General features: G+C 36.2%; 1 protein-coding gene across 1 annotated transcript; it reads left to right on the top strand.

Annotated features, from left to right (window-relative positions):
* Positions 1-7,633: 7,633 nt before the first annotated feature.
* On the top strand, positions 7,634-22,227 carry LOC137394037 (mucin-like protein). The gene is made up of 14 exons (XM_068080754.1): positions 7,634-7,726; positions 9,025-9,244; positions 9,806-10,028; positions 10,393-10,619; positions 11,102-11,315; positions 12,745-12,981; positions 13,888-14,019; positions 14,271-14,474; positions 15,261-15,503; positions 17,058-17,271; positions 18,853-19,040; positions 19,371-19,538; positions 20,629-20,702; positions 21,814-22,227. Exons 2-14 carry the CDS (start codon positions 9,029-9,031, stop codon positions 22,225-22,227), a joined length of 2,754 nt encoding a protein of 917 aa, XP_067936855.1. The 5' UTR covers positions 7,634-7,726; positions 9,025-9,028.
* Positions 22,228-22,501: the final 274 nt, after the last annotated feature.

A 22,501-nucleotide genomic window follows, 5' to 3' on the forward strand; every position in this document is an offset into this window, starting at 1 on the left:
AGTTTTTAAAAATAGAAAATTAGCACCCAATAGTGAATAACATGTATGTAAGTAATGAATTAAATACAATACAGATTGGAGACACTTGGCTTGACAGTACCTGCTCTACCAACTTTGCTTGTTTTGCTGGTCAGCTCCGACAAAATGTGCATGTCTGTTCCAAGTTTGCCTTCTGTGAAAATGCTGATGGGGTCTATCAGTGTACATGTAATACTGACTATGCCGGAGATGGATACACATGCTTGAGTGAGTATCAAAACTACAATACACGTTGCCTATGTCACACTTACGCTGTTGAGAAGCTTTTAGTATCTAAAATGCTGTTAATCAATGTTTTAGTAATTCACCAATTGTGCTGATAGCATTAGTTTTAAAGAGTAGGAGAATAGATTTTTCTGCTGGTTTTGTTGCTGTACACGTCAGTAGGTAATATGATTACCAGCTGATTGTTGCTAGTTATCAGAAGGGAAATATTTTTCAGCATTTATGCTTGTTGCAATCAAACAAATAGTGTGTAGCCCTGACTTTCTGGTTTGAGTGAGGAGAATGCACGGAGTTGTTTTGTCAGCTTAACATTATTTGGATAGCACAGTACTAAAATATATAATGACTGACTACCTATACATGTACCAATTTATAAAACCGTAGTGTTTCGAGAAAATTCAGACTTGCAATTTTCTTGGTAGCCTCAAATTGCACTGTGCATGTCGAAAAATTGACAAGTTTTCAGGACTTTAAATCAAAGTTTATCTGTATAAGGATCATAACATTAAATATTTTATGCAAACAAATAAAACATATAGTTACTTGAAGCTAAGAAATAAACAAATCAGTTTTTGACTGCAGATTGCTAGCGTGGACCGTTATGGTGTCCGTTTCTTTTCAGGGCAATGCCTAGAAGGACAGGAACCCACTGATAACCAGGAAATGTGTCGTGACTGTCCAGTTGGAACTTACCAGCCACTAGAAAATCAGCAAGCTTGCTTGCTTTGTTCAGGAAGCAAGGTCACTCCTGGATTAGGAGCGACCAGCGAAGATGACTGCTCAGGCTCGTGTTGCTCAATAACAATAGAAATTTTTTACATAGCATGATATATGACTTCAATGGCACTTCGACGGGATTCAGATGGTATCAGTTTATGGGGGTGTATAGTTTGCTTACAAAAACAGTATGAGCATTGTACTCTCAGGTTAGTTCCGAGAATTGGGCACCCCATTATGACCAATCACGCCTATCTAAAAGTTGCTTTAATTCTATTAATTCTCATAAAAACTATGAACAACTGTATCATATAAAATAGCAATTATTGATGTTGCAGCGTTAACTTGGGGTTATACATGTTGGTAGTAACGTATGAATAGAATTGCTAGACTAAATTGCTCACTTTTTGGGATTTGCTTTCAATTCATTTGTATAGAGTGGTTGCTTAACTAACTGAGTTCAGTTTTTGAAATTGATACAAGTATTATACATGTACTTGTTAACCTCCAAAGAGATTGGTCTCATTGCAGCTTTAAACTATTTTTTAGTTTTAGCTTTTGGTGTAGTTTGCTAGTATGTACAATTCCGATGTCACTATCATTGTGGCCCTTTGTCAGGGTGCAACAGTGGCTGTTTTCATTTTAGGTGTTTTAGGTATTTTCAGTCCGCTTTATTTCTTGTCAACATGATCCATTTGTTACACTTCATTTCTCCATTTTCTTATTTTTTCTGATGGTGCCTTTAAATCTTAACTCATGTCTCTCCTTAATGTGTTTTCTCTCCTTAAACTGAATGTACAACAGTTCTTTTGGCAAGAGATCATGATATTTCTCCTCAACATACTTAAGCCATCAGCAAATCATTTAGATAAAAATATGATTTTAGGTGATGAAATTCCTGCTTTTTTAATGCCTCAGTATTAGGCATTAAAAAATCTTATTTCCCCAATAAGCTTTCCAATACGCTCTCCAATATCTCTCAACACCTACGACTGATTGTGAAGTAAATGCTTCATCACATATACTTGCTGTCTGTCATTTTGCAAACTATAGGCATTCCATGTCTCAGCCCCATTCGGCAAAGCTACCAGCCCTCTAGATCGATATTTCACTTTAATTAAAACATGGTGGCTGCTCCAGAGCCTAATCCTCAAGTTTCTGTACTCTGATGTATTACAAGCATAATTGATATTTTAAATATTTTTGTAATCCCTTATAAATTTATCATATCACTGTTTTCAATAAGCATTTTTTATCTTATTCTGTTTCTTTTTTCTTACAGATATTGTATTGGTTCCTGACACATCCTTAGATCCTAATTCCTGTGTGGATAACATTGTTGATCAGGCTATTCACTACGCGATTCCGACAGATGCACTTCCTAATGGGCTTATGCTTGGAGACTATTTCTACACTGATCTCTGGGTGAGCGATGATCATAGTGGTATTCTTGCTTACATTTAATATTTAAACAATAACTTATTATTTAGTGCTTGATGAAAGTGTAAAAAGGGCAAAATTCATTAAAGATGTAGTTGCGTCAAATTTAAGTTGATCTTAAAAGAAAGCATTTTTTTTTCTCTATCAGTTGATATGTTGTTTGTTGTGTTACGCGATCGCATTGCCAAAATATTTGACGATTAAAACCGAAAAAATCTGATCGCCGTAAAAAACGCTCAGGCCACAAAAACGTGCCCAGACTTGCCCACAATGATGTCACGCGTTAGGCAACCTGTCTCTATCTCTCGTATTCACATCGGCTATTTGCGATAAAATTCTAGTCTTACGCGGCTCTATTGGCATATATCATATTTTGTATTTGCTCATGTTGGCTAGAATAAAATTTTAAATCCTGCTACAGATGCATTATTATGAATGTTTCAAAGGCCTCAAATAACGAAAATTGAAAATTTGTTCTACTCACTATCTCCAAATGTTGTGTAAACATTTGGGTACCGACTACCAATTCTACCGGTCTACGGTAATTCTGTCAAGTCACTATGTAGAACGCGGTCTTTGTATCAGCAGCTACCCATTATACTAACGATATACAGCCTCTTATAAGCCCCGCCCATATTATGCCTGTCGCCTATCTTTGGGACAGGGCTGTATATCATTGCCTACACCGTCTACGTACTAGTTTCTTACTAGTAGTATTCTTACCGAATACTACCGAAGTGAAATAAGCAAGCCACGTCTTTGAAAAGAATATAGACAGGGATAAAGTTTTAAGGATGAGAAGTCTGCTGCAAACTGGATTTGAACTCACCTTCTCCAGTTCTGCGGACATCCATATACCATATCCAATTCACTACAATATTCTGCAAATCATGTTTTGCATTATCTTCAACAATATTATTTTATTATATAGTTTTTACAAGCAAAAATATTTTCATCTCGGCATAAAACTTTTATTAAAAATATTCATCAAGTCGTGGCCACTCAGATAGTATTAGCTGATACAATAAGACAAATTCATCTACTGCAACAAACTCAAACAAAACATCATGGCTTATGCAGCACGCATTCAAGTCTCTCTTTCCACTTTATGGCAGTTTCCACACTGACAAAGCTTCTTCGGCTGGTGGGACGACATAAACATTCTGTAATCAGTAAAAAAATGCAATAAATATATGTCATTCATAGATATGTCATTCTAAAGCGTATCTATTGACAGTTTCCAAATTGGGAGTTAAATAGATTGCGAGTGTAATTTTAAAAACAAATAAACATTTAATAAAGGCACAAGCAAGCTAAGCCAATGATTCGAAGCTTTGGTTCTGGAAATTAAAGATTTGCAATGATCAATCGATTTTACCCACTTCCTACGAGTGAAAATAATTGGTAATCATGACACTAATTTACCAAAGAAAATTCGAAAAAAATATTAAAGCTAGGTAAAACGGCAGATAAGCTATGAAAGGATGATTGGAGATAGCAAAGAATTATCATTTTATTAATTAGTAAATGTATTTATGACTATAAAAATCACAGGTGTCCTTTAGCGGGGATATTGCCGAAGCCGAGACCGGGCCGTAGTCTACACACAAAAAAACAACAAAGGTCCACGTAGTTCTGAGCAAAAACAAAAGTATCCATCCAAATATCTCACCAATCCGATGAGCAGCACACACAAAAACTAAACCAATCGACAGCGCCACCCATCATGTCAAAATATTCCAAGTTTCAAGTCATGTCTTACACAACTCACCTTATGGTTTGTCAAAAATTGTCCCAAAGTCCCTATTAATTTGAGACTGTCCAATATCCGTTTTAGAATTGGTTGCCGCTAGCCTAGCCTAACGTTCTGATTCAACATCTTAGTAACTATCGGGGCATTGCTGAGTGCTCCTGATCTTTTTGAATCTTTCTTAAGCATGCAAGAACCAATCAAAATCGGGTTAACACTATTGTAAACAAAACTTAAGAGGGACTCAAAAAGATCGGGATAACTCAGCAATGCCCCGATAGTTACTAAGATGTTGAATCAGAACGTTAGGCTAGGCTAGCGGCGACCATTTCGAAAACGGATATTAGACAGTCTCAAATTAATAAGGACTTTGGGACAAGTTTTGACAAACCATAAGGTGAGTTGTGCAAGACATGACTTGAAACTTGGAATATTTTGACATGATGGGTGGCGCTATCGATTGGTTTAGTTTTTGTGTGTGCTGCTCATCGGATTGGTGAGATATTTGGATGGATACTTTTGTTTTTGCTCAGAACTACGTGGACCTTTGTTGTTTTTTTGTGTGTGTAGACTACGGCCCGGTCTCGGCTTCGGCAATATCCCCGCTAAAGGACACCTGTGATAAAAATATTATATTTACTCAAGTATAGAAGACTCTAAGTTAATTTACCTCCATCCTGTCTTCCTCTGCAGCAAAACGCTGCTGACGCCTGTCAACAGCCATAGGCTGTCTACTCCAATCTTTTACTAAAAGTTGCTCAAATAACTCTGAGTCGCAGTCGCTATACAAAACTATGTATAACTTAGTAATTGTTGAAACGCGTTGAATCAGTAACGTTGAGAATTCTCTAACGATGAGATTCTTCGAGATCACAGACAACGCGTTTTATGAGTGATAACATTTATTACGGCCTATATAAAGATTTCGCGCTCATGATTGGCTAACGAAGCGACCTCATATTTATCGCTCGTGGTTTCGTTTCAGATATCTTGCTTGTGACGTCACGAAATAGGCACCCGCTGGAACGTGAGCTTTTTAAAAGAGGGCCTCATTCAAACGCATATATCTCTGGACAGGGTTGGTCTACAAAGACAAAAATGGCATCAAATTGTAGCCGATGTTTTAGCCTTTTATGGGTCCTAATTTCATTAAATTGACTTTTTTGACGCAACTACATCTTTAAGTGTTTCAAAACATCCAGCATCAGTAATGATATACCTAAACAATGACTAGCTATGAAAAAAAGGAGCCACATACGCATCTGTGCAGTTTAGTAGCCAATATTGTCACATTGTTTATCACAGCTAACAATATTTGCTTGTTACTAACTTTAATAATGTATCATCTCAAGGACAAATCGAGTCGAACTACATATTTATAATAAATTTATTACAGTTATTCTAGATTGAATTTGCTAGCGTTTTCCAAAAAAATAGTCTTTATATAGAAGAGATTGTGTCAAATTTACTAATGTGAGCAGGTAGTTTTTTTACACTTGATAAATAATCAGCCAATGTGCATCATGGTCTTTTAGTTTTGACTTATAAAGGGTTTTAATAACATCACTTAATAGACCATGGTTAGCCCATCTGAGAACCATGACAAAGCAGACCATGGTTAACCCATCTGAGAACCATGACAAAGCAGACCATGGTTATCCCATGTGATAACTTGACAAAGCAGATCATGATTAACCCATGTGATAACTTGACAAAGCGGATCATGATTAACTATTTTAGCATGATAAGAAACCCACGATTAAGCTATTTAATCTGCAGTTAAATAATTAAGTTTTAGTTTTCAAGTTGCTAAATAATAGATGTAAAGAATTTAGCTGACTAACCTTTCACCAGTTAATACATAATCTCACACTTCTGACAGAAATATTGGAGGTTTCATATATTATATATGACCGTTTTATTGTAATTGTTCATCAATGCACTTTCCACCTGCTCACTCTTCCTTTTCTTTCTCACCATTTAATATTCTTAAGGTCACCCACTTGTACAGAAGTCTTTTTTGCTAGGTAAACTGCGGTTGTTGCAACACCGATGTTCAATATTGTTCCTTTTTGCGATATGCCTATTTAATTATGTTTAGTATCTTTACACGGATTTTCTGATATTCCAGTTGTTTGGATTATATATTTTTACCTTGTTTTACATCTCATTTTATAACTAGTTTATTATATTATTTATTACTTGATTAAGTGTATTATATTATATTGTATTATCGTTCAAAACTTCTTTTACGGCATTCCCATGTATATAACCAGTAAATTGGGCATAGAATGACGTGTTCATTTGCGTTCTAATATAAATATGCTCAACTCAAAACTCTTTTTTCTCTTCATGTGGCTGGAATTACGGATTGAGTGTGAGATGAGTGTGAGAATGCCTTTGCAACTGGTGAAGGCTTTCACTGGGAGCATGCAGTTTCATTTATCTATCCATAGTATTTGGTGGTGATCAGACAATCTGTAACAGTGGTCTGACCATAGCATCTGTCCACTCCATTGCAGTCACCCTAGTAGTTAGGCCATAGTATCTGTTGGCTACTCACCTTGGATGCAGACTGTTTGGTTGTTGGGCCAAAGCATCTGGCAGTGGTGGCAGTCTCTAGATAGTCGATTCGCAACATCTGTTGGCCAACTGTCTCAAAGGTTGATTACTAGGAAACCCAGCTATAGTACCTGGCGATGACCTGACAATCATAGAGCAAGTAGTCTGGGCATCTGGTGGCTACAGGCCTCGAGTAATAGAACTCCCAGAGCACTGAATGTATGGGAAATCTTGGCGGAAGTCTGGACACAGTTTCTAAAAAAGTAGTGCAGCCCTGGAGGAAGAAGCTAGCTTTCATTGGTGAAGACTACAATACTCCATCAATTATCCATTAATAACAGAAGGAGAGAAAGTTGAACCTTTAAATGGTGGATTTTAATCTGTAGTCACTCGAAATGGAGGTTCTAACGTAATAATCAACGTGAAGGTAGTTAAATAGATTGTTAAATACAGTGAATGCAGCTCAACCCCTTCATGGTTTACTTGCATGCATGTAAATCCATGTTTATATGCTTGTGTGTAGGGTATGCTCATACGGGCACATGTGCCTGTAAGTACGTTTTCTGTATATGTGTAGGCATGAGTCTTTTGTTAAAGCACACATTATTATAGAGCATTTGCTTTTTTCTATTTTATTCATTTCATTTATAATTATTTTATGTGTGTGATGCTAATTTCATTTTAAAAGAATTGATTAGAATATGCACTAGTTTTTGGTTTTCATATTTTTTTACTGCCAAGAAAAGGAATCGTCTTGTTGGCGAATGAAATAAGATCATCTAAAAAGTTAACAGAGTATCAGTTTAGTATTCTAGTATAGGTTAACAAACATTTATCAACTAAAAATATATTATCATTTTAGACTACAACGACTGGACTAATAACGTTTGGAAGGCCATTCTTGGGAAATATACCTACAGATATTGAGCTCGCGACAGTTCCAATTTTAGCACCCTTTTGGTATCCACAAGACCTCAGGAATGGCTTTCATGGGTAGGTGATGACATGACCAAAAACTATTTGAATTTTCCCTGTACATGTTTTTGCATTATTCTATTCGCGCTGAACCTTGTGCTTTTTCTTGCACTGATAAGATCTCCTCCTTTTGCATCTTTTGTGCAACTTTTTAAACATTTTAGTTTTGAGCTATGAAAATTCAGCTGTGTTGTTATACTTGTACTATTTAATCAGGTTTTAGTTTAGGATCATCACTCAAAAGTAACTTACGTTTTAAAATCAGTCTCCGTGCATAATATTGTTGTACTTGCTACTAAAACTTAATGTAGTAAGATTGGTTTAGCACGGCCACTAGACTAGATGCGTTCGATAGATTTTCTTATTCAGTCATTAACAATCTCGTGTTGTTCTGCCCGGAAGCAAGAGTGAATAATATATTTTTCCACATAACCTAATATATAATCCTACTGCGATAATGCGGATACAATACACGTATATATGTGAACGAGAGAAGACAACTACTACAACACTTAACACTAGTGCTCTTTTCTATATTTTATTCTTTTCAAGAATAAAATATACTATAAAATAAAATAAGAATAATTCATGTGGAAACATGCAAATACAGTCAAACCTCAACATAAGGAGTTAATCTATTCTGTTATTTGGGGCATATGTCCAATTCATTACATGTGGGAGCAAATACTCATAAAATGTGCTTATTTCTTTGGATTTTTAAAAACTCAGTAAACAATGATCCGATATATTGCATTAATGCAAATTCTATATAAAAATCTGTTAAAAAAACTAAATGCAAAAATCTGAATTATAGGTAAAAACTAAATTAATAAAATAGTAATCAGTGAATGAAGGCTTTCATTATTACTTCATCTTAGAGACACATAAAGGAAAGTATGAGCCCGGCAATGCGCGGGTTTAGTAGTCAAGCGAGTCACAAAAATATATGATGTACCCTATTCCAACTTACACTTACTCCAACTCCATATTAAATTGACCTATAGGTAATCTATTTTATAATTTTTCATTTTGTTTTAAATTATTACCTTCGTTCGCACCTTCACTTACACAGTTGTAATGTTTTGCGAAAATTCTAGCTGTCACCCGTTGGAAATCTTCTCGAATATTTGCACAAGTATTTCCTCATATTCGAAGGTCAAAATGCACATGTAGACATAACTGTAAGTCAAAGTTTGATTAGAGTATACATGTATGTAAAATGGAACAAGACAGTAAATGTAAGCAGATCTTAACAATGTGACCACTTTTGTGTTTCATATACATGTACTTTTAATTTAAGCAGTATAACTTTGCAGAACAATGCTGTGTCGGAGTTCATACAGTCTCTCAGACACTAATCCTGACAAAGCAGATGAGAGTCGTAGTGTCCTGTCAGTCATAAAACTTATGCTTAGTGATTCAGAGCTACTCACAGGACGGGATTTCATGCCTGTCTATGCATTTGTGGCTACATGGCATCAAAGTGTGTTCTTTCCATCCTTTTGGTACGGGAATTATCCGGGAAGTCCACAGCAGGTCTTTATCACTTTTAATAGTTTATGTTTCATTTTTTAAGTTAAAGGCTTTTTTTATTCTTTATTTCATTTTTAGAACACACATCCAAACATTTGTTATTAAATATTTGCAATGCTGATTTGACAGGTTTATCATTTTTATATATCACCATTAAAATTGTTTAATTAATATAAACAGTTGTAGTATCTGTATCTATAGTATTGAAACAGTTTTCCACGCACGATATGTTTTTCACATTGTTATAATTGAGGGGATAAGTTGCATAATTAATCGTAATATTAATAACTGATAAAATGCTCATAATTAACTGTCTACTCATCGTTAGGCAGTTAATCGTAGTTTTCAGGCCCCTTGCCTTTTGAGTATTATCCATCAGAAACATGTGAGTATATTTTTCCGCTGTGTTTAGTTAATAGTGCATGTAGTAACTACATCAGCTTATGTATTAAGCTTTTTTCATGTTGCAAAATGCCTTGTTTCCTTGTTATTTATGCAGCTAGTACTCTTGTACTGAGCTATGTGTGCTCCTGCTCATAATTATTATTATTTGTATTATTGCAGTATGTAACTTATCAGGCAGTGGTAGTAACAGATGGACTCCAGACATTCCTCATGTTTCTATATCCACCTGGAAATGAGTATACACAAATCAACCCTAATTTTTTCAACCCTAACATCGGCACTATGCAAATGGGCTTCAAACTTCCTGACAGCTGGTTCTATTCTCCAGACTTTTCTGGCACAGGTCTAATGGGTTATATATCAACATTGCCTTCCAATACCAGTGAGTTTGTCATTCACATAATATTTTTCTGTATTTCAGCAATCTCGTGTGCTCTCATAAGTATTGGTTCAAACGCTACCTAGTGTTGCAATGTCTTTGAATAATGTTGCCTTTCTGCAGTCCTTTGACGTTAGGTCCTTATAATAATTCTGAAATTGAAACTTAGAAAATATCATAGGTTAATGATTTTAGTCACTGCAGTACTTGATATGCATACAGAAAATGCTTTTTAGCCTGTCAATACGAGACAACGTATCTATCATAAAAATACACTCGTTTAAAATGACTGTTTAGACAGCATTAAATATGCATTTACTCGCATTGAATAAATTTTTTGTGTTCAGCCATTTTATTGCTGCTGCAGAGGTTGAAGGACGATGGGTATTTGAGGTCTCAAAACAAATTGATCCATTCGCTTCCAAATGTTTCAACTGGGCCCTCTCTACAGAAGTGCGCAGTTTTCGGTATTCTTTTTTAATGTGGCAATCATGCCCTTGTAATCTCGCCTTAGCCTTCATCGATAGAAGATATTTCGTCACTTCAACTTTCGGCTGCCTCTCAAGTTTGACTAAAGCATTTGGATTTTATCAGGTAAGTATTAACCTACTGCTTTGTTACACCAAAACATGAATATTTCTTTGCAAACATGAGTTTTAGGTCTGTAAATGTGTGTATATAAATTATGTGTATATGTCTGCATATATGTGTGCGTGTGTGTGCACATGTGTGCTTGTCTGTATATGCTAAGATATGTTTTATACGGTACTTTAAAAGCAATCGACTACCATGACGATATCACCTTCACAGTGGCAACAAGAAACAATCTGAATGTAAGCAAATGCAAAGGCCAGGATGTCTTACTAAAAAATCTTGCTCTTATTCAATTGTTGGTGGCATCAATGAATATTAGTAGTAATGCATTTTTTGTAAGATCTAAAAGCTTTGTTTTTACATTCAGTTAACCAACAGCAATAAGCAATATTAATCTGATCATTTGTTAATGTCTCTAACAAAAATGTTTGCCTCTGATACCATGGCATGAACTAGCTTATAGATATACTCGCTCGTTGTAGATGTGTTGCTATGACGTGTTCACATGGCAGCTGATCACTCATCCTTCTTATGCTGGTTATCCTACTCAACATCTTAAAGACCTAGAGCCTGCACTGTTTGCAAGCAATGACCAGCAGCATTTTGACAATTGCTGCAAATACTCAGAATACTGTGGTATCTACAGGCAGCGCCGACCTGTTCCAACGTGTTTTACCTATTTCCCACCTCGGTTCGGTAAACATACCATCTTTATTTTTAACCCTCTACATCTACATCAAGATTTCTTGAACATTATCACATCAATAGGCAATGGTAACTTGTTTTGGGGCCACAATTACTGCACTGATAAATGAGGTTACCAGTTGTAGCTAAGTTTATATCAGGTGTATGGTGGTTGTGAGTTCAGGGGAGATTTTAGATAGTTTCTTTAAAATCATGTTGTTTTTTCGTTTATTTCTATTATAGAGTATATTTTTGCTCAGGCATGCAGTGAAAAAGCAAAATTAATTTAATGTTTGTAGATTACAACGACTGTCTAAAAATAACTCTAGATTAATTTCATTAAAAGCCACTCTTTTTATACTTTTGTTTTTATACTATAAAGGAGTGGGTAGTTTGTGGGATCTACTTGTTTCAGTTGGTGTGAAAAAGCCTTTTAACCAGGGCTATTCTAGCGCCTGAGTTTCATTGAGTTGCTGAGGTTTCAGCTACTCAATGTTAACACGTCTTCCACCTTTCTCGCTAGAGAGCCAATCAAAACTCAGCTCAATCAGGAAAGTTTGATCTCTCTGAACTTACAAATTCTTCAGAGTTTACAGCAATTGGTGGAAATTTTGATGGATGTTGGAGAGAAGTGTTGATATGAACTAATATATTCAACAGATGCAGTTTATGACAGAAAACTTGTTCTTTTTGGCTGATCCTATTGCATAAAAGTGTATCACAACGATGACTTGAAATTTTGCTAACTATTTTTACTACTTCAAGCGGCTACAGACACAATAATTATTTTAGAGAAAGAGTTTATAGATATTGTGTGCACCTATAATACTGTGCTCATTGAATTAGCACCACAAAGGAATAAATAGCTAAATTATACACACTTATACAATAAAATGTGTCAAAACAACTGGATTTCTACCTTTAACTATATAAACTGTACAGCGTAAAATGAGTTTATCACAGGAAGTAGTTCGTATTAACATTATCCTCCTAGAGATTTGGTATGTAATACATACCAAATCTCTATAGGAGGATAATACGACGATAGGACGATACATACTATGTATCGTAAGAGCTGAGAAAGGTAAAGATTTTTCATTGGATTGGGACCCGATTGACATGGAGGAGAGACAGTTGTAAAACATGTTCACAGATAAGAATAACCTAATGACACTATGACAACTTGATGTGAACCACGCCCAAGTTTTTTTGGAGCAGAGTCTCAGACAACTCTAGGCCTTAGATGCTATCCTTAAATGATTTCTTGGTTTCTTTTTTCCTTTCAACTGCTTTTAAATTATATTTTGTTTTATTGAAACCATTTGAACATCATCCGCAGAATAAGTATTTATTATCACAACATATGTAAGTTATTCGATGTGCCTTTGACTTGCACTCCCTCTAGAACAGGGCTATTTTATGACAAACAATCAATTTGTAGCCATGGGCTTTGGAGATCCCCATATCTTCACTTTGGATGGATTTGACTACACTTACAACCCAGTTGGAGAGTTTTGGATGATAAACTCTACAGAATTCAAGCTGCAGGCAAGGATGGTGCAGACCGTAGATGAATCTGGAGAATTGATTCAAGCGACACAGTTTCAAGCTGTGGCTATGCAGAGTGGGACACCTGATGACCTTAGTGACAGAATTCATGTTGAGCTCAACAACAAACGAGATGGTAGGGCATTATTTATACGACAGTAGGACCTTTCAGTTTTGTTTCATCTGTTGAGTGCCATGAAGCAATGAAGGATTAACCAAACTCAATGCTTCATAAAATTTTAGTAACTTATATAGTCAGTTGATCGAATAGTGTATTGATTCACACCACTAGTCTTTAACAAAATTGTCGCACTCTTAAATTTATTTTGGGATTTTAGGATGATAAGGAGAAAACCAAACTGATTTTTAGGTTAATGTATTGTTGTTTCTTAATATCAAAAACTTTCACTTTAGATCATAGCTCTCAACTTTGGTAGACTGCATGGAAATTGCATGGAATTTAAAACCATCTCTCTTATATTTCCCTCAACTTATATTTTTTTCTGAACTCTAAGACCCTCATAACAAGGTTTTAGTGATATAAGTACTTTAAAAATATTAAAGGTTTATAATTATAAAAAATGTAGCAATTCCTTTTGTCAAAATTTGTTCAACTATTTAAGATCCTATTGTATGCAATCAATAAGCAATGAAAATGCACAGTGGAAATGTCATACAAATTTGTATTATATTCTTCAGTTGTAATGTCATTTGGTTGTTTTATAAAGATAATAATGTTTTGAAATAAGCAAGTTTGCCTTACACATAGATGCGAATGAATAGAAATAATACTTATACTTAATACTTACAGCTCTATAGACAGTTGTCTAAAGTTGTCTAAAGGCAGCTCAACAAATAATTGTTTAAAGTTATAGGTTTGTGCTAACCTTTTAGCATACGTCCGTTTGTGCCACAGAGAGCATAGCATTGTATTGTATATCTATTGAGCGGAGTAACAGGCGGCCCTTGTATTACAACTATCATGAAGCATTGGTGATAAAAGAGCATGTTCTCCTTAGTATATTTTGTATTCTAGACTTTATCATATACAAGAATGATGACTCTATCACATCATCGCTTGACAAGACACGGGATAGTGCTGTGATTCCGATCAATGGGGGCATCATCAGAAAGGTCAACGACTCCATCACTGTTGTCTTTGATTCTGGTAATCTTTTGATCATTAGATTGACCCTGCTGCCACCTTTCTTTTGTTTTCTCGCTATTCCATCTTTAGATCTACCTATGTTTTCTTTTACTACTGAAGTTTTGGATGCATCAGAAATGCTTGTTGCCTCTTTTGCAAAATCTGAAATTTCGTTTTGTAAAAAATGTCACAAACTATATTAACGTATTTCTTGATTAACTATTAGATATATTAAAAAGCCAACACGACAGCTGTGATATTTTATAATGCAGGCTACTCCTTCACCTTTTCTATAAAGTTGGCTACGCTGAATATCGAGTCACTTGCACCCGATTCAGCCAATGGGACTACCAGAGGGCTACTAGGGATCTTTGATGGTGACCAGTCAAATGATATGACCGATGCTTATGGTAACATAGTCTGTGTTTCTGATGAGTGCACTGCGCAGGTCATACATGAACAGTTTGGAGAAACATGTGAGTACTCACTCAGACTTTTTTTGATAATTCAGTGATTGTTGACTTGTTGCCTTATTACTTTGTTGCTTTGTTAGTTGTCAACGAAATTTTAATAACAAAACAATCCAGCGTCAGTTAGAAAACTCCTAGTAATACGTACCAATGATACTAATCGAATTGACGCGATGAATTTGTTGTGTCGATTGGGTTGCTCACTCAAAAATCTCTGGCCCTATTTGAGCTGTTTGCGAGACTGCACATTGCAGTTTGCAATGCCATTTTGATCGAACCTCGCAACTAGCTCTTGGTTAGGCAATCTAGTCAACTACCGTTAAGAATAGTGTACCTAATTCAATAGTTGGCAGGAAGCTTCTTTTAAAAATTAATTTTTTCTAGTCTCGTATAAATTCTTTGAACTGAGTTTTGAAGATATGTTTGTGCCAAATTTTGTTTTGAGCATGGGCCAAATCATGCCATGAGAAAGTTGTGGAGTATGTTTTTGCAAACATATGATATAGAGTGGTTTCTTTCATCAGGTAGTTGTGGAAATGAAGAAAATCCTTCCTTACAACCAGCTGCCAAGCTTCTTTGAGATTACACATAATGGTTGTCATATAATTATTCCTCATAGCGAGTAGATAGCTCCAGCGTTCAACAGGTCATTTATAAGTTTAAAAGTTATTGTATTACCTGTGGCACTATTTTATTAAGATAAACTGGTTTTGTTTTTACATTTCTATACTTTGCGGCGGCAATCACATCAGAACTGTTGGTAAAGTTTACCAAGAATACTTTGAATTTCAGGGAGGATAACTGACCAGGAATCCATTTTCTGGTATCGAAGCAAAGCGTTTAATACGGATTCTTACACAAATAAGGACTTTAAGCCAGTTTTTTTGAACCAAGATGAAGTTGATCCCGACATAAAAGAAGCGTGTAACGGTGACGTACTTTGCATCTACGACTCAGTTGCCACCAACTCCACAGAACTCGGCTTAAGCACTAAACAGGTCTTCCAAACGGTCATAGCTAATGTAAAGGAGTTAAGTAAGTATTTCTTGTTAAATCATTTTTCATAATGCTTCTTATGCCTCATATCAATCACATTTTGATTGGATGTTTGCATTTATTTTTACAGTACCATGGTTTGCGAGCTAGTGTTTTTGTATTATTGATGCGTTTAATCCTTTAGAATGTTTGCGGACTGCAGTACCATGCGGTATATGTTCACACTAGCGTAAATACCCATTGTTACTCGGATATCGGAGAAGAGTAGTATATCTGAGAAACATGGTGTTTTTTAAAATAATCATTTCTTATAAGTATAAATATAATGATGAAAATCTTGTTTGAGCAAGAATTTTTGTGTTCTTTTCTGGTGTTTAAACATACAGATTCTTGTTACGGCTAATTCTAGAACATTCAACAAAAAGTTGTCTATGTGAAAAACAATATTTTTCTAAGAGGCATCTTGGTACTTTCAATGTTTATTTTTTAGACTTGTTCAGGATCAGCGAATTCTAAATGTATTGGTTTGGGATTCGCAATCTCTTGAATTAAAAAGACGTGTCTGTAAAACTTATGGGAATTCTTCTTATGAATCCTCTTTTTCTCTATCATGTCCAGTGAGTGTAGCTGCTTCTATGACATGTGACAAGATTGTTTTTGCTTTGAATCTTGCCCCATATACATTACAAAGCTATAGTGCATCACAGGTTTTGAAGGAACAAGACAGTCGGGAGCATTCATCTTTAGCACCAGGTCGTGTGTACCCCTGGTAGCTTAAGAAAGTTTCGATACTTAACAGGGTATTGCATAACACTCTTTAGATCTTGAACCATGTACATCTACAGATTCATAAATAGTCGCAGTGCCATGCAATAGCTGAACTTGCTCTAGCAAATACACTCAGTCATTACCAACACCTGTGACAAAATAGCCTCAAAAAGTATATTAAATAACCTCTCACCAGGTTGCATCTTTGGAAGACGGAAAAGACCGTATCCTTAAAAATGACAGTAGCTGAAGGCTAAGTACAAATTATTCTTTAATGTGTTTATATATTTAGCTCTATACCTCATGTTGGTCACTCTTTATGAGCATTACAAGCACTATATATATATATATACAAACAAAAATCTAACCAATCGAACTTTCTTGCAGTTTTTAGATTGTTTCAAAGAAATTTACTGTAGCTATTACGGTTCCTTTCCTTTCATTCAGTTTACACTTAATGAAGCTGGGGTTAAGTGCCTAGACGGTGTTTGAAACAACTATAGCTAATTTACAGAAGTTATGTATGGTATGCTGTAATCACTACCTCGCTAAATGTTCTATTAAAGTTTTATTGCACTTTGTGCTAGCCACACTCTTGTCTCATAACAATTTGTTCACACGTTTAACCTTTGGTACTGAATATTTGCCATGCAATAGGTAACCTGTGGTGAGTATTTTCGGACTGCAGAAGGATTTATTTGTTACTATACTATTTGTTTATGAAGCAGGTGTTCAGTTTATCAAGCAATTTCCTTTTTTAGTTCTGAAAAACAGCTAAGTAAGGCTAAGAAGTCTAGTACTGACAAATGATCTCTTTTTATACAGATAATGTACCACCATTTGTGAAAGGACCAGCAACAATAAATGCAAGCATTAACAACAATGTGACAGTCATGTACACGTATGGCAACCAAGAAGGTCAAAACGGTACAGTGACACTGAATGTGACTAGTATGCCTGAGGGAGCTCACGTTGTTCATATGGATAACACCTGGATGATGACCTGGAGTCCTACTGATTTTACTCCAGTTACACTTAGGTGAGTTGTAACTTAAAGGTTGAGTTGCAACAAAATTCACATTACAGTTATTTGGTATCAAAAGATTCACTATGTCTTACTCTGTTGTGTTGTAGGTGCCAAATATGTGGAAATGTGATTACAAGCTCTTAAAAGCTCAAAAACGAAAAGCTGCCGTAGATTGGAATCCGTTTATTTCTCTGACGTTGTCATTACAGTTTGGTTATTGTCTTGTCACGCGATGTTCTCACGTGAATTGAAAGGCCAATAAAAAGCTCAATATAAAACTTATCGTAGCACTAGTTTATGACAAACACTTCGGGTTTTACCGAAGACCCTGTATCAAATATAGATGCTCGCTACTTTACAGTTTTGTTTCAGCTTGGTCTAATCGGCAAGTCGTAATAATAATTTCTGCAGCACTTTTCGATTATCGCAGGTGACCGACAGGCTTGTCATGATTATCAGACAATGATATGTACTCCTTCGAGCTAAGGTTAAAAAATTAAACGAATTTTTACGGTAAGTTATAAGATATCACTGCTATAAGTGACAGCATTACAATGACGATAAAACAGATCCGTAAGAACAATAGACATGGTTTTATTGAATGCGTGAAGTATATTTGTGAAAATATTTCGACGAATAAGGTTGCATGAAAGTGTAAACAGAAACCATCTCCCACAACTACGTCACATTTGAGCCGTTTTGGAAAGAGAATCCAAACTACGGCGATTTCATGTGGCTTCGATTAACTGTTCGTTTTTAGCTTTTAAGAGCTTGTAATCACATTTCCACATATTTTGGACCTACAACACAACAGAGAAAGACATGGTGAATCTTTTGGTATCAAATAACTGTAATGTGAATTTTGTTGCAAGTCAACCTTTAAGTTGTTGGTAGTAGTTGTGCCACTAAACATTAAATATGGATAATAGAAGTATCTGCATCGACATCTTGTCCAACTTCTCTGAGTGATGAACACCGTGAATAAGTAATAGAAAGTTTGGTAACGGGGCATCTTAGGTCGGTATAACGCTCATACAACGCATGCGCAACGCACATACAAGGCACTTGCAATGTACAAACATTGTGGATACAACGCGCATACACTATCATCACAACGCACATACAACGGTCAATAGAAAATAAATAGAATACTTTGTGTAATGTTTTAGACCTGTTTTATTAACAGACTATAAATATAAATAGAATATTGAATAATAATATAATATTATTACTACTATTATTATTACAGATTAATATTATTAATAATATTAATGTGTTAACAGTGTCACATTGTGGCGCATGCGTTGTTAATTACTTGTGTCGGCGTTGTATCCACAATGTTTGTGCGTTGCAAGTGCCTTGTATGTGCGTTGTGCATGCGTTGTATGCGCGTTGTACCGACCTAAAATGCACCGTTACCGAAAGTTTTATTTATCAATATTTAGTGGCAGTAGGAGGGCATCTTGTACAATTATGGTCTATGCTGGGCAACTTTTTAGTCATCTAGCAAAAATTTTTTGAAGCAAACATTCTTCCCCTGTTGCCTGTCATTGGAAAAAAACAATGCTTATCACCTGCTTTTAATGTTTGTAGCATGTTTGCTGTAAAGGTTGATTTGGTGGAAAACCGTCAAGCTACCTCCTCTCAACTTAATGTTGGCTTCCGTATCAGTCCAGACTGTGTTAATGGGTCTCCGCAAAAATTTAATCGTCTTGCCCCTGGTGGAAATGTGAATGTCCTTTTCCGTATCGTTCAGTGCATCTGTGACCAAGGCTGGGAAGGTAATAAACTAAACATAGTGAGGCATTTGATATCATTCAGCAATCTTCTTAGTATGAATCTTCTTAGTATGGAAACTTTTAAGCACACCTGTAATAAATAGTTGTAACTTAATTTGTACCCTCGTTTCTGTACTTAAGATGACATGTGGAAATTGTTACTGTCAATCAGCTTTGACTATTTCTACAAAATAGCATATGGGTTGCAACAGCATCACAAGCACAGCGGTCTTAATGGTTATGCCGACTTTTCACTGTTGTGATAGTGCTATGTTGCTGCATGAAAGTTCAGCATGTGTATGGAAAAATATGCTGGCTTCATAACTATTTCAGGTGAGAGATGTGATGATGATACAGATGGTTGTGCGGACAATCCGTGCAACAATGTAAACTGCACAGATGTGGAAGCAGAGGTTGAGCAAAGAACAAACGTGGCATTTCAGTGTGAGAATGTCACATGTGAAGAAGGTTTCACCAAGGAGTTCACTAACTACTGCACCGGTTAGTTTCATTTGGCCTCCTACAATGACAACACATGCATGCAAATGTGTTCATGTTAGTGCTGACCAAATGGTTACTACTTATATGATTAGCTATTGAAATTCCTTATTTAAATTAGTATGATTCACCACCACTCTATATATACTAGTAATTAAACTAACAATGACTATAACACCAGTACTCTACAGGTAAATGAAAAAGTACAAATAAATGATTAAGTGTAGTAGTTCAATTACCTTTTCCAAGTTTCTCCAGCTATATGCCTCCTTCATATATCAATTATATATATTTATGTATATATAAATGAGATGCATTTATAAAATATATATACCGTATTTTTCTGACTATTAGCCGCTACTTTTTTTTATTTTAGATGTTTTGAGCCATGCGGCTTATTTAGAGGCTGCGGCTATTTTGTGGTTTTTTCTTTCACCGCTAGGGCCGCATTGACTGAAATCTCTGGCTAGCGCGCCTACAGCGGTGAAAGAAAAAACAAAACGATGCCTGACGGTACTGTTCCGTTAGGTACTGGGTTTAAAAGCGGCGGATAATACAGCACAATGCCTAACAGCACTGTTCCGTTTTAACCAACAAAGTTGCTGCTGTATTAAAAAGCACTATTGGCACTAAAAAGTCACTAAAAGCCTCCTAGTCTCCAATTTTGATGATTTTTTAATATGTTATTGCCCATGTTGAGAAGCACTCAAATCCCAAACTTTGATCTTCTAGGGTCATCGGTTCAGGTGCTATGAGGATTTGAACTTTGACCATTTGTCGCCTGAGTTTGAGGGCATAGCACATCTACGTAGCTGACTTTAGACTCATATAAATTCAAGAATATACAAGTTAAAGGTCTAGGTTTTTTCTGTGTCCACACACAATTTCCATATTTACACAAACAAATAGGTTTGAAATTTTTTGGATGAATAATGTGGGAGATAACCTCGACCAAAATTGACCAAAAATACTATTTTAGCGACTATTCAAAAGCAATTGTCACCCTTAACATATAATTTGATATTGTTTCTGTTGATACTTAGGATTTTCTCCAGGCCTCAGCTATCCAAAACTAGTCTCATCTTCTCTGTAGATGCATCGGGTCAGCGTCTAGAAGTCATACAAGATGAACGTCTTTGTCGAAATACTGCAAAAGTAGAGGTCAAGGTCAACCTGTGGTGTCAACAAAGTCACATATTTTTCCTCATGTTTTACACCAATTAACATATGCAGATTTCATTAAAACCATCAAAAGTTTGTGTTTCAGACTGTAAAATGCTTAAAATTGAGTTCCAAATGCCCTCCAAACACCTTTGTAAATCGCCTCAATTAAATGAGATTATCCCCCCTTGTCAAGGTTTAACTTGGCTGATTATTATCCTATCAAGTTCAAGTTTGCTGTGTGCTTGTGGTTTGAGATTGTGATAGTAATGAGCCATAAAATATTTTCTTAATTTACATTCCTCATTGTTATCCATTGTTGCAGCTTCAAATGCATATGTTTTTCCTGAGTTGGTGGTAGATGGCGGCGCCACAGCTAATAGAACATGTTCTTGTGGTACCCAGCAGATGTCAGCTCGCTTTGGCCATGTGAAACTGTTTGTTGAGCTTTTGTCCATGAATCTCACATTAACATCATCGTTCTCTTGATCAAAGCCAATTGCCATTCCCATATACCACCAACCATCATATATACAGGCCAGATATTGTCCAGGTTGAGGTTTTAAGGTATTGCTGGTAACATGTGAGTCTTCAGTCTTCCCAACGTTGCATCCTTGTAGCATACATATTTCATCAACCAGTGGTGAAAGTTTGCAAACTTCAATGGCTGTTCTACTGAATGGCTTGAACCAGTGCTAGTCCCGACAACCAATGACTCGTTGTGCTGTTTTGAACCTTGGTTCCAAAATCGCTGCTTGTTCTGCAACTTCTTCAGTGGATACATAAAAGACCTCCACCCCAGCAATGTTTTCTCTAGCATATTTGTACAGTTGCTCAGCACTGAGCAGTCTTTCTTTCCCTGACTTAACTAGCATGTAGCTGCTTGGAGTGACGGGTGGCCAGTCTCTTGGTTACCCCGCCAATCCTATCGCACAGACCTTTTCCATGTGAAGGGGCAAAGAAGCTCCAAGATGCTGTAAGATTGAAATCAAGCTCATGGTGACATGAGTTGGCAAATTTTTTGTAATTCTTGTATTGGGCACCAGATCCATCACTGAGATCCATAACATACATACATTCCAGAGAACGCTCTCTAAAATGTATACATACATTACAGAGAACGCTCATCAGATTCATCAAAGAAAATCTACTTCAAGTGACTCATGTGAACTATTTCAGTGATGGATCTGGTGCCCAATACAAGAATTACAAGAACTTTGCCAACTTATGTCACCATGAGCTTGATTTCAATCTTACAGCATCTTGGAGCTCCTTTGCCACCTCACATGGAAAAGGTCTGTGCGATGGGATTGGCGGGGTAGTCAAGAGTCTGGCCACCCATCACTCCAAGCAGCTAGTTAAGTCAAGGAAAGAAAGACTGCTCAGTGCTGAGCAACTGTACAAGTATGCTAGTGAAAGCATTGCTGGGGTGGAGGTGTTTTATGTACCCACTGAAGAAGTCGCAGAACAAGCAGCGATTTTGGAACCAAGGTTCAAAGCAGCACGACGAGTCATTGGTGGTCGGGATTAGCACTGGTTCAAGCCATTCAGTAGAACAGCCATTGAAGTTTGCAAACTTTTGCCACTAGTTGATGAAAAATGTATGCTACAAGGATGCAACGTTGGGAAGACTGATGACTCACATGTTACCAGCAATACCTTAAAACCTCAACCTGGACAATATCTGGCCTGTATATATGATGGTCGGTGATATATGGGGATGGCAATTGGCTTTGATCAAGAGAACAATGATGTTAATGTGAGATTCATGGACAAAGGCTCAACAAACAGTTTCACATGGCCAA

The sequence above is a fragment of the Watersipora subatra genome, chromosome 4, assembly GCF_963576615.1.
Source record: "Watersipora subatra chromosome 4, tzWatSuba1.1, whole genome shotgun sequence".
Classification (NCBI taxonomy): Eukaryota; Metazoa; Bryozoa; class Gymnolaemata; order Cheilostomatida; family Watersiporidae; genus Watersipora; species Watersipora subatra.

Excerpts from the sequence above, each read along its gene's own strand:
- LOC137394037 (XM_068080754.1), top strand. The coding sequence starts at position 9,029 with ATGCTGTGTCGGAGTTCATACAGTCTCTCAGACACTAATCCTGACAAA. Across the intron at positions 10,029-10,392 it reads AACATTGCCTTCCAATACCA|AGGTTGAAGGACGATGGGTA; the intron begins GTGAGTTTGTCA and ends TTGCTGCTGCAG. Across the intron at positions 10,620-11,101 it reads AAGCATTTGGATTTTATCAG|ATGTGTTGCTATGACGTGTT; the intron begins GTAAGTATTAAC and ends CGCTCGTTGTAG.